Source organism: Corythoichthys intestinalis, chromosome 7 (genome assembly GCF_030265065.1).
Source record: "Corythoichthys intestinalis isolate RoL2023-P3 chromosome 7, ASM3026506v1, whole genome shotgun sequence".
Classification (NCBI taxonomy): Eukaryota; Metazoa; Chordata; class Actinopteri; order Syngnathiformes; family Syngnathidae; genus Corythoichthys; species Corythoichthys intestinalis.
The window spans coordinates 53,462,998-53,478,589 of NC_080401.1; the positions used below are offsets into that span (position 1 = coordinate 53,462,998).

General features: G+C 38.6%; 1 protein-coding gene across 1 annotated transcript; it reads left to right on the plus strand.

Moving 5' to 3' along the window:
* Positions 1-1,516: 1,516 nt before the first annotated feature.
* abhd17ab (abhydrolase domain containing 17A, depalmitoylase b) lies at positions 1,517-14,157 on the plus strand. Its single transcript, XM_057842328.1, has 5 exons — positions 1,517-2,004; positions 5,944-6,239; positions 6,307-6,501; positions 12,848-13,027; positions 13,104-14,157. Exons 2-5 carry the CDS (start codon positions 5,950-5,952, stop codon positions 13,315-13,317), a joined length of 879 nt encoding a protein of 292 aa, XP_057698311.1. The 5' UTR covers positions 1,517-2,004; positions 5,944-5,949; the 3' UTR covers positions 13,318-14,157.
* The last annotated feature ends 1,435 nt before the right edge of the window (positions 14,158-15,592 follow it).

Genomic DNA, 15,592 nt, shown 5'->3' on the forward strand with positions numbered 1-15,592 from the left:
AGAACAAAGTTTTTGAATGCGACAAAATATTTCAGATTGAAAAATTTGCATTTGAACACTTAGTTTTTTATTTAAAACGTTTTATTTGATTGAAGCCATTCTTTTTGTGTTTGGGCCATATTATGATTAGGACATTTGTGTCTAAATCATTCAATCCCCAAAAAAGTTGCTTCAATCACAAAAAAAAAAAATTCAATCAAAGAAAAAAATCGTTTTTAAAAATGTTTTTTCTCTAACATATATATATATATATATATATATATATATACACATATGTAACGCTGTCTTCTGGGATGCCTTCACGAAGGAACCGAGGAGACTTTGTGGCTTGTGTTGACAGCTTTTTTATTGTTGACAATTTCTATGCATTTGCAGCAAGGGGAAAAAGAAAAAGGCAACGTCACGTGGGCAACAGAATCTTGAGAACGAATCCACGACGACTCACTTCCAATACTGTGATCGTATAGTGGTACATTTCTTTTATAATAAACAAAAATACACTGTAGTTTCCAACAAATAGAGCAACATTTTTTTTCCATATTACACTAAGCAATTGCAAATTGAATACAAAATAATGTTTTCACAAACTTCTGCAACCTACCTATGCATTTGCAGCAAGGGGAAAAAGAAAAAGGCAACGTCACGTGGGCAACAGAATCTAGAAAAATAGCATTGCGTTAGCATTTAGCAAGTCAATACTTGTGAATGGCTTCGCTCATGTAGTGGATAAAACGGTGCAATATACACAAAAAAACAATGAACACTGATACCACCTAGAGACTCACATACGCTAACTAAACGAAGCCAGCCACTTGAATTTTCTTATTTCTCAATTAAATCATGAAAACTTTGCCCACAGACTTCAGCACATGTTACCTTGAGAACGAATCCACGACGACTGAAGTGGATACATTCCCACAACCACTTGCAGCAAGTGCACCTGCAATTACGCGGTTGCACCACAAGATGACGCATTTCTCAATTTAACTGGATTTTATAAAACTCTTTTTTTTAACTATGTTACATATATACATATATATGCAAAGCAAATGACTGTCTAAGGTGCTCAAAACAATTTTGACCCATTATAAAAATGTGTTTTTTGTTGTTGATTTCATTCATTTTTGTTTCTTTTATTGCTTTACAACATATATATATATATATATTTATATATGGGATACATGCAATGACACTTTTCAGCCACGAGGGGGGCCTGACTCCCCTGGCCCCCCCTTAAAATCTGCTTATGAGTGCCACGTCAAATGTCGTTGTTGACAACGTTCTTGCTGACAATGACAATTAAGTTCTATTCTATTTAAAGTTTAAATTAAGTTCTATTCTATTTAAAGTTTATGAACTATTTCTAGTTGCACGCTGTATTGACAAAAAAAAGTGATCATTGGCGAACCTCACCGACGCAAAATGGCCGACAAATGACGACGCGCGTCCTCGCTGGCTCACAGCGCGTATGCCTCATACGTCATATCCGGTCATCTGTCACTTCCGTATGCGGCGAGACAGGCAAACCACAACACGGCACGAACATGGATTAAAAACAAATTCCGAGACAAGTGGACACACCGGCGTCGCATGGACGTTCGCCAAGATAACACGACACGCAATGGAAACTGCGTCCTCGTTTCTTTTTGTCTTATTTTATCGCCTTAAGAACAGGTTTTTGTAGTTCTGAACCGGTAAAGATTAACGTTAGCCCGGTTAGCTTTAGCGGACATTGTCTGGGCTCTATTGTGACGTCAGTGGTACGGGAGCCAACCATTACGCTGCTTTATTTTTACAAACTGGTAACCCTGCTATTTCACTTCTGGGAAGCGTTCATCTCAAATTTATCTCTCGACAAAATGAGTGAGAGCAGCAGGACTTGAGTCTAACTTTTATGCGGTAAAGAAGTATTTCCAGGTTGGACTACTTGGTTTCGCTGAAGAAGACGTCAATTGTTTCGGACAAAACATTTTAATTGACCTGCGAAAAGACGCCACTTAACAGGTAAACCGACATTGTGCCCATTTCCAAGTCTCGAGTAGTAATTTTCATTTAAGTGACGATTAAAAAAAAGAAAAAAAACTATTAAAAATACTTTTTGTCTATACTTCAGTATTCGATTTTTTTTCAGACTTTTCATTAACATTAATTTCATTTGTTTACTGTTTATTTTTCTACTTAGCATGTTCTTTAACTAAATGTTATGTTTTATTTTTTTCTGAAGATCTTTTTACTTCATTGTTTTGTACTGATTCTTCTTGGGCTTACGTTAAATTTCATTGTAAGCATATTTGTTATATGAGAGTGGGAACAACTAAGTAAAATATTAAAATGGTTAGAAAAATACGTAAAACCAAGCTTTACCTAAACTACTTAAATATACATTTACCTTATACATTTTTTAATAAGACTTTTTTACTTCCTCCACCCCAGCGGAAGAGGATCCATTGTAAAATTTACATTTCTTGTGATGCCTCAAAAAGGAAAGTTTTACTTCAAGCAACACTAGGTAACTTTTCAGTTTTGTTCGAGTTTAGCGACGCCGGTGGACAAAAGTGGTAGTGTTTTGCCTTAAGGGAGACTGCGTTTCCCATGAGGACCAACGCACACCCGCACAGTGTCGTAAAATCATGATCTCAAGGTCGCCTGCAGATGTATTAAACAACATTTCTGTTTCCAGCAGCTGTGTGAATGATGAATAGTAATCAGGTAATGAATCCAGTTCTGGCTGAACAATAGCATATGACTGTTAGCAAACGAGTGACTTAGTGTGGCCAAACACCATCAACCCGAACTCGTCAGCGCTAACAAGTTCGGTTACGATATAAAAGAGGTGTCGTTCAACTAGTCTGTTGATGTATCATCACAAATATTATGAAAATATTTAATGAAGATTGGAAAGTTACATAGTGTTGCTTTAAATTCCATTCATATGTACCTTTTATCTTTTCAAATCAGAATTTTTACTTTTTCTTCCTTAACGGAAGATTATTTTGCAAAAATTGTCATTGCTAGTAAAAATGTTTTTTAAAAAAACAAAAATAAAATGTGTTAGTTTAAGTCCCTAAACATGTATGTACTTTTTATAAATGGGGCTTTTTACTTTTTCCACCCGAGCCGAAGAAGGTGCCTTATTAAATTACAGTACGATTAAATAATACAAATTATTATTATGAACAAATAATAGAATTAGAATTATTTGATGTCTCAAAACAGTGGGAGAAAAAAAGCAAATTTAAACTTTTTTTTTTTTTTTTTAGTTTTTCCGCCTTAATTGAAGAAGACACATTGCAACAATGAGTTTTTTTTGGGTGCATTTGTCATGTTAAAAAAGTATAATATATATATATATATATTAGGGCTGTCAAACGATTAAATTTTTTAATCAAGTTAATTACAGCTTAAAAATCGCAATTCAAACCATCTATAAAATATGCCATATTTTTCTGTAAATTATTGTTGGAATGGAAAGATAAGACACAAGACGGATATATACATTCAACATACGGTACATAAGTACTGTATTTATGATAACAATAAATCAACAAGATGGCATGAACATTATTAACATTCTGTTAAAGCGATCCATGGATAGAAAGACTTGTAGCTCTTAAAAGATAAATGGAAGTACAAGTTATAGAAATTTTATATTAAAACCCCTCTTAATGTTTTCGTTTTAATTAAATTTGTAAAAATTTCAATCAAAAAATAAACTAGTAGCCCGCCATTGTCGATGTCAATAATTACTTACACAATGCTCATGAGTGCTGAAGCCTATAAAATCAGTCGCACCAAAGCGCCAGCAGAGGGCGGCAAAACTCCATAAAACACAATTAACATGTGGGCATTTCACTGTACTGTCATTTAAAGCTGTCTGAGCGGGGCATGTACGTTAATTGCGTCAAATAGTTTAACGTGATTAATTTAAAAAATTAATTACCGCCCGTTAACACGGTCATTTTGACAGCCCTTATATATATATATATATATATAATATACATAATGATAAGGTGGAAAAGCGCTATATAAGTATAACACCATTTACCATTTTACCATAGATAGGGCATCAGCTATCGATTTTTTTAGTTGTCGATTAATCAATGAACTAGTTAGTTCGAATAATCGAGTAATCGGATAAGGAACATAGAAAAAAATTAAAATACCTGAGCTAAGCCTCAAACGGTATAAATGAGGATCTAAGTACAACAAAAGAACAATTACATAGCAAATTTCTGCTAGCTTAAATGCTATATTTTTTAGTTTTTTTTTTTAAACAGTTCTCTTAACAAGTGGTTCAAACACATATTTGCACCAAAAAAACGGCTAAATTTCCCAATAAACTAAATTCCGAATGCACAAAAAAAAAAAAAAATTAGCTCAAACAAAAATTTAGCTTATGTTGGTCTTAGCAGGGAGTAGCTGGATTCAGCTACGTGAAATGAGTTGTATCATATTCACTGTTGCCACTACAGGGCAGTGTATGCTCCCAAATCAAGAAAACTAAACACTTTCAAAACAAACCATTACAACGCCACTTTAATTAAAAAAATACTCCAGAGAAAATTTAATTCGAATCTTTTTTTCTAATCGAATTACTCGAGTTAATCGATCAATCGTTGCGGCCCTATAAATATAAATATTATATATGTCTATATGTGCTTTTCAAATTTTACTTTTTGCATTTGCACAAATGCATTTCTAGTGAAAATTGCAACCCCAAAAAAATGCATGAATATTATTTAACAGTAAAAATACTGCATCAAGTGCGCTTTATATTTAACCATTCACTGCCATTGACAGCAACAGACGCCCATTCCATTTGGAATGGCAGCAAATGATCTCTCCTAGAGATGTCCCGATCGATCGATGCCGATCGAACGGGTCCGATCACGTCATTTTCAAAGTATCGGAATCGGCAAAAAAATATCGGACATGCCTTTTTTTAATATATGTATATATATATATTTAAATTAAATCGTTTTCTAATTGTAGTTAACGTTACAGACATAATGTTACATTCATATAGAGTCTTTAGTTTAGGCTTAAGGTAGGGTTATCAAATTTATCCCAGTAATTATTTTTTTTTAAAAATTATCATGTTAAAATATTTAACGCAATTAACGCATGCGCTGCACGACCCACTCACGCAATGCCACGTTCAACATGTAATGGCGCCGTTATACCTATATATAGAGCTAAAAGGCAGCGTAAAATGAGTGAATTTTGCCAGCCTTTGGAGCCTTTTTTTAATTGGCTAAAGCCTTACAATCCCTCTCCCTACGATTAGAAATATCGTGGGAAGCAATGTGGGGAAGAAAGGTAGTAATTGATCTTTTTCTTAACACCCTATGTTATTTCCCAACGCAGAGAAGATATATCAATTGGTACCACTACGCACAGTCATGGTTGCACTTCCCATCATGCATTTGGGCAGAACAGTTAAATGGCTACAGTATCATTTACTGAAAGCTCAACAAATACACTAGATGCCAATATTTAATCACAATATACAAAGTCACATTTATCCTTTAAGAATTACAAGTCTTTCTATCCGTGGATCCCTCTCACAGAAAGAATATTAATAATGTAAATGCCATCTTGAGGATTTGTTGTCATAATAAACAAATACAGTACTTTTTAACTGTATGTTGAATGTATATATTCGTCCGAGTTTTAGTCATTTTTTTCTTAATGCATTGCCAAAATGTATATGATCGGGAAAAATTATCGGGAATGATTGAATTGAATCTGGAGTTTAAAAAAAAAGCAATCGGATCAGGAAATACAGGGACCTGCAGATACTCAAACTATCGGGATCGGATTGGGAGCAAAAAAACATGATCGGAACAACCCTAATCTCTACAGTCTCTACCAGTCCAAACGTATTGGATGCCAGTTGCCGTCAGTGTCAACCAATGAGTTAACCACCTCACATCTCCACAGCAAATTATGAACGGGCTATCCATCAGCGAGCTCTGCGGCTTATTCTGCTGCCCGCCGTGCCCAAGCCGCATCGCGGCCAAACTGGCTTTCCTACCGCCGGAACCTACTTACGCCTTCATCCAGGACCCGACGCCGTCCAGCCCTTCTTCGCAGCAGCGCTGGAATCTCCACCTCACGGAACGCGCCGAATTCCAGTACACGCAGAGGGAGCTGGACAACGTGGAAGTTACGCTGGCTCAATCCAGTCGAGGGAACCGAATTGGAATCATGTACATACGTTGCACGCCGAATCCCAGGTGGGCCTGACTTGAAACTTTACGAAACCAGTTTTGTTTTTGAGACAAAAAATCGCCTTTTTCCCAGGTTCACGGTGCTGTTCTCCCATGGCAACGCGGTGGACTTGGGTCAGATGAGCAGCTTCTACATCGGGCTCGGCTCACGCATCGACTGCAATATCCTGTCTTATGACTACTCGGGCTACGGCGTCAGCGGCGGCCGACCTAGCGAAAAGAACCTCTACGCAGACATCGACGCCGCCTGGCACACTCTCCGCACTAGGTGAAGTGGTTAAGATTCATGTTGTACTAGTACCGATACGGCACTAGAATGACACAATTGAATTCGGAGAGTACGAGATCTAGTGCCCAACTGTTGGTCGCCCCACCCAAGATGGTCGCCAGTAAAGAAATAGTCATTGTAAATTCATCACCAGTAGACGTCCAATCCATTTGAAGTAGGAGGGTGGCAGCGTTCGTTCATTCGCTGCCACCCTCCTACTTCAAATGGATTGGACGTCTAGCACTGTCAATGGCAGACAATGAGGTAAGTTACTGACATTTAAATGAGTATGCAGTTGACTTTAATGGGAACCTTGCCCTTACCAACATGGCTGCTCTGAGGCCAAGACAATGAGATAAGTTACTTACATTTGAATAAGTATGCAGTTGATTTTAATGGGAACTTTGCCCCTACCAACATGGCTGCCCTGAGGCCATGTTTGTAGGTGTGATGAAAGGTCTTTTCATGCTTCAGCCATGAATTGACTTTATCATTTTTAGACGTCCAATCCATTTGAAGTGGGAGGTTGGCGGCGAATGCACTCACGAAAAAGTCATGTGGTTGCATTAGTTAGCACACCCTCTGATTAGACTGCTAGGCTGTTATCAAAGCCGCGTTCAAACCCTTGCAGTTTCACCTGCCATTTTGAGAATCCGAATCAAAATACAGTGATATGAAACGTATCTGACCCTTTAGGAATTTCTCACATTTCTGCATAAAATCACAATGAAATGTGATCTGATCTTTGTCAAATTCGCACTGATGACAAAACAGTGTCTGCTTTAACTAAAACCACCCAAACATTTATAGGTTTTCATATTTTAATTAGGAAAGCATGCAAACAATTACAGAAGATTGCAAGTTGTCCAAGCCCTGAGGTAGCAAAACTGCCCCAAATCATGATGCTCCCTGTTTTCATATTTTAATATGGATAGTATGCAAACAAAGGACAGAAGGGGGAAAAATAACTAAGTGAACCATCACATTTTAAATTGTGTGTCCCTCCCTTTGGCAACAGTAACTTCAACCAGACGCTTCCTGTAGCTGCAGATCAGTCTGGCACATCGATCAGGTCTAATCTTGGCCCATTCCTCCCTACAAAGCTGCTGTAGTTCAGTCAGATTCCTGGGAAGTGTGACATGAATTTCTGTCTTTTGGTCACGCCACAGCATCTCAATGGGGTTAAAGTCTGGACTTTGACTTGGCCACTCCAGAACGTGTATTTTGTTCTTCTGAAACCATTCAAGAGTTGATTTACATCTGTGTTTTGGATCATTGTCTTGTTGCAGCAGCCATCCTCTTTTTAGCTTCAACTGTCTGACAGTCAGGTTTTCCCGCAAAAACGCCCTGATAAACTTTTGAATTCATTTTTCCATTAAGGATTGCAAGTTGTCCAGGCCCTAAGGTAGCAAAACAGCCCCAAATCATGATGCTCCCTCCACTATACTTCACTGTGGGGATGAGGTGTTGATGTTGGTGAGCTGTTCCATTTTTCCTCCACACATGACGTTGTGCATTACTCCTTAAGTCTTCAACTTTGGTTTCATCAGTCCACAAAATATTTTCCCAAAACTGTGGAGTGTCCAAGTGCCTTTTTGCGAACATTAAACGAGCAACAATGTTTTTTTTTTTTTTTGTCCAGGCCCTGAGGTAACAAAACAGCCCCAAATCATGATTCTCCCTCCACCATGCTTCTTTGGTTTCATCAGTCCACAAATTATTTTGCCAAAACTTCTGTGGAGTGTCCAAGTGCCTTTTTGCGAATATTAAACATTCTTGGCCATAGTTTTATGTATAGTTTATGTGTGCACATAGATATTGGACTGTGCCAGTGATTTCTGTAAGTCTTTAGCAGACACTCTAGGGTTCTTTTTTACCTCTCTGAGTATTCTGCGCTCAACTCTTGGCGTCATCTTTGTTGGACGGACACTCATTGGTAGAGAAGCAATAGTGCCAAACTCTCCATTTGTAGACAACTTCTCTGACTGTCGATTGATGAACATTCAGACTTTTAGAGATGGTTTTGTATCCTTTCCCAGGTTTATACAAATCAACAATCCTTGATCGCAGGTCTTCACAGAGCTCTTTAGACTGAGCCATGATCAGGCAATGCTTCTCATCCAGACAATTTTTTTTTACCAGGTGTGTGTTTTATAGTCGGCAGGGCAGCTTTAAACCACTCATCAGTGATTGGGCAAACACACTTAAATTGTAAAATTTGGTTTCAATTGCTCTTTAAGTCTCCTTAGGCAAAGGGTCCACTTACTTATTTTTCCCCCTTCTGTCATTTGCATGCTATCCTCATTAAAATAGGAAAACCTATAAATGTTTGGGTGGTTTTAGTTCAAGCGGACACCTTTTTTTTTATCTGTGTGATTTTGACAAAGATTGGATCACATTTGATGGTGATTTTATATAGAAATGTGAGAAATTCCAAAAGGTTCAAATACTTTTTCATACCACTGTAACTTCATGTCACTCCTTAACTCATTGACAGTGATTAGGGATGGGAATCGAAATCCGATTCCAATTCAGAACCGGTTCCGAGTGTTTCGAGGCCTCGACATCACAATGAAAAAGCCTTAACGATCCCTTTAACGATTCCTAAAGACGCGTATTGCGTCGTGACGTGTCTTGTTGTCCAGACGCATCAAACTAGCATGGCGCCAAGAACCACTCGCTCCAAAGTTTGACTACACTTCACCAGGAAAGAGTGTGAAAATGAAAGGTTACAACGGGTTAGCACGAGCATTGCAGCCATAAACATAACAATGACAGCACGTAGGTTCAAACGCTGAAAAGTGTGTCTTCACTTCACGAGGAAAAATTACAACAAAGCGACTTGCAGTCATTGCAAGGTGGAGGTAACTGCATCGGGAGGGAATACACTGCGCTGTCATCACAGAGAGGCTAAAGCTCAGTTCTGGCTATACAGCTAGCTAAACTCCCAAATGACGATGTAGAAGACGTTGGTATAATTTGCTGACTTTATTCAACCATCACTTGAAGAGTGAAACTAAGAATAGAAATGAAACAAATCAATTTCGTCCCCAATAACAAACAGGTTTGCATCAACGTAAATCAGCGATGATTAGCTGCTAATAACAGCATGGTTAGCATTCGTTCGCTAGCATTAGCACATCGTTCAAACCACTACACAACTGGATTTAAGTGTCCGATCGCGAGTGGAAACACAACAACAACAACACAAAAGATGATACATACAGGCGTTGCCTCTGTAGATATTAACATTAACAAAGAACGTAGGCTCGTAGAAGTGTTTCCCTCTCTCACTTCGCTCGCTCACTCGCTTGGATGCGGCATTTCTTCGGGTGCCCAAACTGCGGCCCGCGGCCCAAATACGGCCCGCCTCCACATTTGGTCCGGCCATTTTGATCCCCCCCCCCCAATCGTGTTATTTATTTCCTGGCCTTTTTCCTTGAAGAATTCAGAGAGGGTTATTTGGTTATTATCTATTTAATTAATAGTGTTTTTATTATTAATTATTATTATTATTATATTATTATTTTTATTTTATTTACTTTCATTCCGTGAAGAATCCAGAAAGGGTTATTTGATTGTGGCTTTCTGAAAAACAATAATTTTTTTACATTTATGCACTTCTGCAATCGTCTCACTTTTTCTGTTACAAACTGACCCCGGCCCCTCATCAGAGAAGGGAAAAGTTATGTGGCCCTCACAGGAAAAAGTTTGGGGACCCCTGCTTTAACACATATTGCCAAAGGCAGAACAACAACCTATCTGCCAATATATACCAATATTTTTTTATTTCTATTAGATAAAGGTTTCAGTAAAATGTTACACATTCTTGTGTATTTGCCACTTATTGCCACAGTTAACATTGAGGCTTTGGGCCTCTTTTGATTTCGTTGTGAGTTTGTAAGGTTGTGAGTTCTGATTAGACAAATTCGATGCCAATCAAAACGTTTGTTCTTTTTCCCCAAATTAGAATCGATAAGAGAATTGATAAAGAATCGAATCGTTAAGCAATATCGATAATGGAATCGGAATCGTAAAAATCCTATCAATTCCCATCCCTAACAGTGATAGATATCCAATCCATTTGACGTGGGAGGGGCTTGCGGCGAATGATTGTTTTCCAAAATGTTTTATTAGCCTGGCGGGCCGCCGGACCAAAAATGCTAAAGAAATATAAAAAGTATACATATTTTGACTAGTGTTACATTGATACCATATTTTGGCTCCCGATACCAATTCAAAGATTGTGATGCTGATACTGTACCAATACCACTTTATTTTGAAAAAATTTACATTTTTTTCTTTTAATCAGAAATTACAGCGTACTCACTCGTAGAAGCACGAAAAGACCTTTCATCACCCCTGCCAACATGGCCTCAGGGTGGCCATATTGGTAGGGGCGCTGTTCCTATTTGTGTCAACTGCATACTTATTTAAATGTAAAGTAACATGGCTTAGTTAGACACTGCTGAACTCTGCCATTGACAGTCCAGGACGTCCACATTTTATCTTGCAAAGATAATTAGTTCTGTATACACTTGTGCATATCAGAATGATAAATGAAATCATCCATTCATCCAACCATACTCAAATGGATTGGACGTCTAATACTGATTGAGACATTTCACCCTTTACGAGAATTTTTTAATGAGTATTTGTAGCTAAAAATAACCGTTCAAACACGCCTTGTTGCACATCTTTTTATTCCTAAGTCATCAAAGGATTGTCATGAACGTTTTCTCAAAATTTTTACATTTCGAAAGTGTCTTAACCAGCTAAAGTTGAAGAATTTCAAATGGCAAGTATGGAAAATCACACATGTTGCTTGATTACCGATAAACTGTTAATCTCAGTAAAGTTTTGAGTAGGGTTGTTCCGATCATGTTTTTTTGCTCCCGATCTGATCCCAATGGTTTTGGTTTGAGTATCTGCCGATCCCGATATTTCCCGATCCGATTGCTTTTTTTTGCTCCCGATTCAATTCCAATCATTCCCGATAATTTTTCCCGATCATATACAGTACATTTTGGCAATGCATTAAAAAATATATATATATAAAACTCGGACGAATATATACATTCAACATACAGTACATAAGTGCTGTATTTGTTTATTATGACAATAAATCCTCAAGATATACATATACACATACATTATTAACATTCTTTCTGTGAGAGGGATCCACGGATAGAAAGACTTGTAATTCTTAAAGGATAAATGTGACTCTGTATATTGTGACTAAATATTGCCATGTAGTGTATTTGTTGAGCTTTCAGTAAATGATACTGTAGCCATTTAACTGTTTTGGCTAAATGCATGATGGGAAGTGCAACCATGACTGTGCGTAGGGGCACCAATTGATATATCTTCTCTGTGTTGGAAAATAACATAGGGTGTTAAGAAAATGATCAACTACTATCTTACTTCCTCACATTGCTTCCCACGATATTTCTAATTGTGGAGAGAGGGATTTTAAGGCTTTACCCAATTATAAAAAGGCTCCAAAGACTGCCTAAATTCACTCTACTCATTTTACGTTATCTTTTAACTCTGTATGTAAGTAAAACGGCGCCATTATTGATTGAACGCAACAATGCGTGAGTGGGTTGTGCAGCGCATGCGTTAATTGCGTTAAATAATTTTATGTGATTAATTAAAAAAAAATTAATTACCGCTGTTATTGCGATAAATTTGATAGCCCTACTTTAAGCTTAAACTAATGACTTGGATGAGTGTAACACATTTTGTCTGTAACGATAAATACAAATAGGAAACGATTTAATTAAAAAATATAAATATATTTTTAAAAAAAAAAGGCATGTCCGATATTTTTTTGTCGATTCCGATACTTTGAAAATGACATGATCGGACCCGATCGATCGGCATCTTTAGTTTTGAGGATTGATCATAAAAATTTAGCATCTTAGCTTTAATTTGACACATTGCACAACAAGGACCGGATGCTCTTCTGGTGTTCTACACCCTCTTCTACCTCTCCCTTGTCGTTGTGATGCCATTATGTCGATGTAGTTGTGAGGAAAAATGGATTATACCAGCAGAGACGTTACGGGGCCACTGATGCGAACTTCAACTCACTAACTTCAAGTCAGCTCAGGAAACTCATTTAGTTACCGTTGGAAAGTGCTGCCATCTGGTGTTGAATGAAAGAGCTACTATTCCTTTTATATACTGGTCAAAAATGAGTATAACAGACGTTGTGGCCCACAGAAATCAAGGGGACGCCGGCGTCTCTTATTGTACAGCGTGGAGTGTAAAAGGTTAAAAACCTTTAATTTAGTTCTATCATTGTCAATAAAGTTCCCATTTTTGGGTGGGGGTCCCTCAGGTACGGCGCTAGCCCGGAGAGCGTCATCCTATACGGCCAAAGCATCGGCACGGTCCCCACGGTGGACCTAGCGTCGCGCTACCAGTGCGCCGCCGTCGTCCTCCACTCACCGCTCGCGTCCGGCATGCGGGTGGCCTTCCCCGAAACCAAAAAGACGTACTGCTTCGACGCCTTCCCCAAGTTAGACCCGTCCCCCATCTCCTGTCTTTGTCATTTTCCCGACTCGTGTTTAAATCAAAATCCGTCTTTTCGCCAGCATCGAGAAAGTCTCCAAAATTTCATCCCCCGTGCTGGTGATCCATGGCACCGAGGACGAGGTCATCGACTTCTCGCACGGACCGGCGCTGTTCGAGCGCTGCCCCAAAGCCGTCGAGCCGCTGTGGGTGGAAGGCGCCGGACACAACGACATCGAACTGTACAGTCAGTATTTGGAGCGGCTTCGGCGGTTTATCGGGCACGAGATCGGATGAACTGATTGTCGCGTACGACGATAGCGGTTTGATCCGTTTGAACTGGGATTGACTGCGATAGACGGGAAAGTGAAAGTTTCCAAGGTGAGAGTTTATTCATTATAATAAAATATACAAAAATGCTGATAAAATACACACACTTCAAATGAACTAGACACTTATTGCAGTCAATAGCAGCCAATAAGTTAAAATGAAAGTTTCTGCGGTGAGGGTTTATTCATTATAATCGAATATATGAAAACAAATGTTGAAAGATGCACAATATATAGATACATACAAACACACATAGTACAAATGCATTGGACATCTATTGCTGTCAACGGCAGTCAAAAAGTTCCTGAGGTGAGAGTTTGTTCTTTATAATAAGAAAATGACAAAAATACTCATTAAATACACATACTTAGTAAAAAAAATAGGTTGGACGTCTATCGTTGTCAAAAAAGCCAATAAGTTCAAGTGAAAGTTTCTGAGGTGAGTTTTTTCGTTATACAAAAATACTGACTATATACACACACCCAGTTCAAATGGATCAGACGTCGAATTTCTGAGGTGAGAGTTTACTCGGTATAATAAGCTATTAAAAATATTGATAAATTTCACTGAACACACACACACACACACACACACAGTACAAATGCATTGGACATCTATTGCCGTCAATGGCGGTCAATAAGTTTCTGAAGTGAGAGTTTATTCGTTATAATAGAATATACTCCAAAAAAAGCTGATAAAATACAAGACATACTCAGTTCAAATAGATTACAATGGCAACCAATAAGTAAAAGTGAAAGTTTCTGAGGTTTTTTTTTTTTTTTCGTGAGAACACAATTTACAAAAATACTAATGAAATACACGCACAGTTCAAATGGTTCGGACATCTGCTGCCGTCAATGGTAGCCAATAAGCTAATGTGAAAGTTTCTGAGGTGAGTTTATTCATTTTAATAAAATATACCAAAACACTGTAAAATACACAGTTCAAATAGATTGGACGCCTATGGCCGTCAGTGGCAGCCAGTAGGTTAAAGTGTCTGAGGTGGGAGTTTATTCATCAGAATAAAATACACAGAAATGCACTCCGTTCAAATGGATTGGACGTCTATCGCCGTTTTCTTTAGTTGAAAAGATAAAATCTGCTCAGGTGGTCCTGTTTTTAACATGTTTAAACTGTTTCATGACTTTTTTTTTTCTGAGCCGAAACACGTATTTCACACAATATAAAAAAATGTGCTAATCTACCTCAAAAGTTTTCTTTTCCACTCTTTTTAACAAACCAAAAAAATGTGTGCACTGTTTTGACTTCCAAATCTTAATGTGAAGGAAACGACTTGGATGTGAAGCTTCTTTTTTGGTGTGTGTGTTTTTAACTTAACCTGCCTGAACTGCAAAAATCATTCTTAATGGTTGCGTTCCAACGTGAAGGGACAAAAGTGGAATAAAAATCTGAAGAAAATAAAAAGCTACTCTTGTGTATTTCTAAACGGAAGGTTTGTACGGGTGGTTGAAATTCTTGAAAATGCCTGCATTGTAATGTGTTTTCAAGGTTTGAGAAATGTTAAATGTTTGGTGGTAGCCAGTTTGTTTCTGGTGGGCACTCCATACTATTGATCCACACCGCATACAATCTGGTGCGCACCCCATGCTTTCTCGTGCGCACCAGATACTATGTGCATAGGCTTGATAAATATTAAATGTTACTTCTGATGGCCAGATAGTTTCTGGTGCGCACGAGAAACTATTTGGTGCGCAACAGACAGTTTCTGGTGCGCGCGAGACACTATTTGGTGCGCAACAGACAGTTTCTGGTGCGCGCGAGACACTATTTGGTGCGCAACAAATAGTTTCTGGTGCGCGCGAGACACTATTTGGTGCGCAACATAGTTTCTGGTGCGCGCGAGACACTATTTGGTGCGCAACAGACGGTTTCTGGTGCGCGCCAGACACTATTTGGTGCGCAACAGACAGTTTCTGGTACGCGCCGGACAGTATTTGGTGCGCAACAGACAGTTTCTGGTGCGCAACAGACAGTTTCTGGTGCGCACGAGAAACTATTTGGTGCGCGACAGTTTCTGGTGCGCACGAGAAACTATTTGGTGCGCAACAGACAGTTTGTGGTGCGCACGAGACACTATTTGGTGCGCAACAGACAGTTTCTGGTGCGCACGAGACACTGTTGCGCAACAGTTTCTGGTGCGCACGAGACACTATTTGGTGCGCAACAGACAGTTTCTGGTGCGCACGGGACACTATTTGGTGCGCAACAGACAGTTTCTGGT

What these genes read in the sequence shown, in the direction of transcription:
- abhd17ab (XM_057842328.1), top strand. Translation starts at nt 5,950, where the DNA reads ATGAACGGGCTATCCATCAGCGAGCTCTGCGGCTTATTCTGCTGCCCG. An exon ending in CGTTGCACGCCGAATCCCAG is followed by an intron (nt 6,240 to 6,306) that starts GTGGGCCTGACT and finishes CCTTTTTCCCAG; the next exon opens with GTTCACGGTGCTGTTCTCCC. An exon ending in TGGCACACTCTCCGCACTAG is followed by an intron (nt 6,502 to 12,847) that starts GTGAAGTGGTTA and finishes GGGGTCCCTCAG; the next exon opens with GTACGGCGCTAGCCCGGAGA.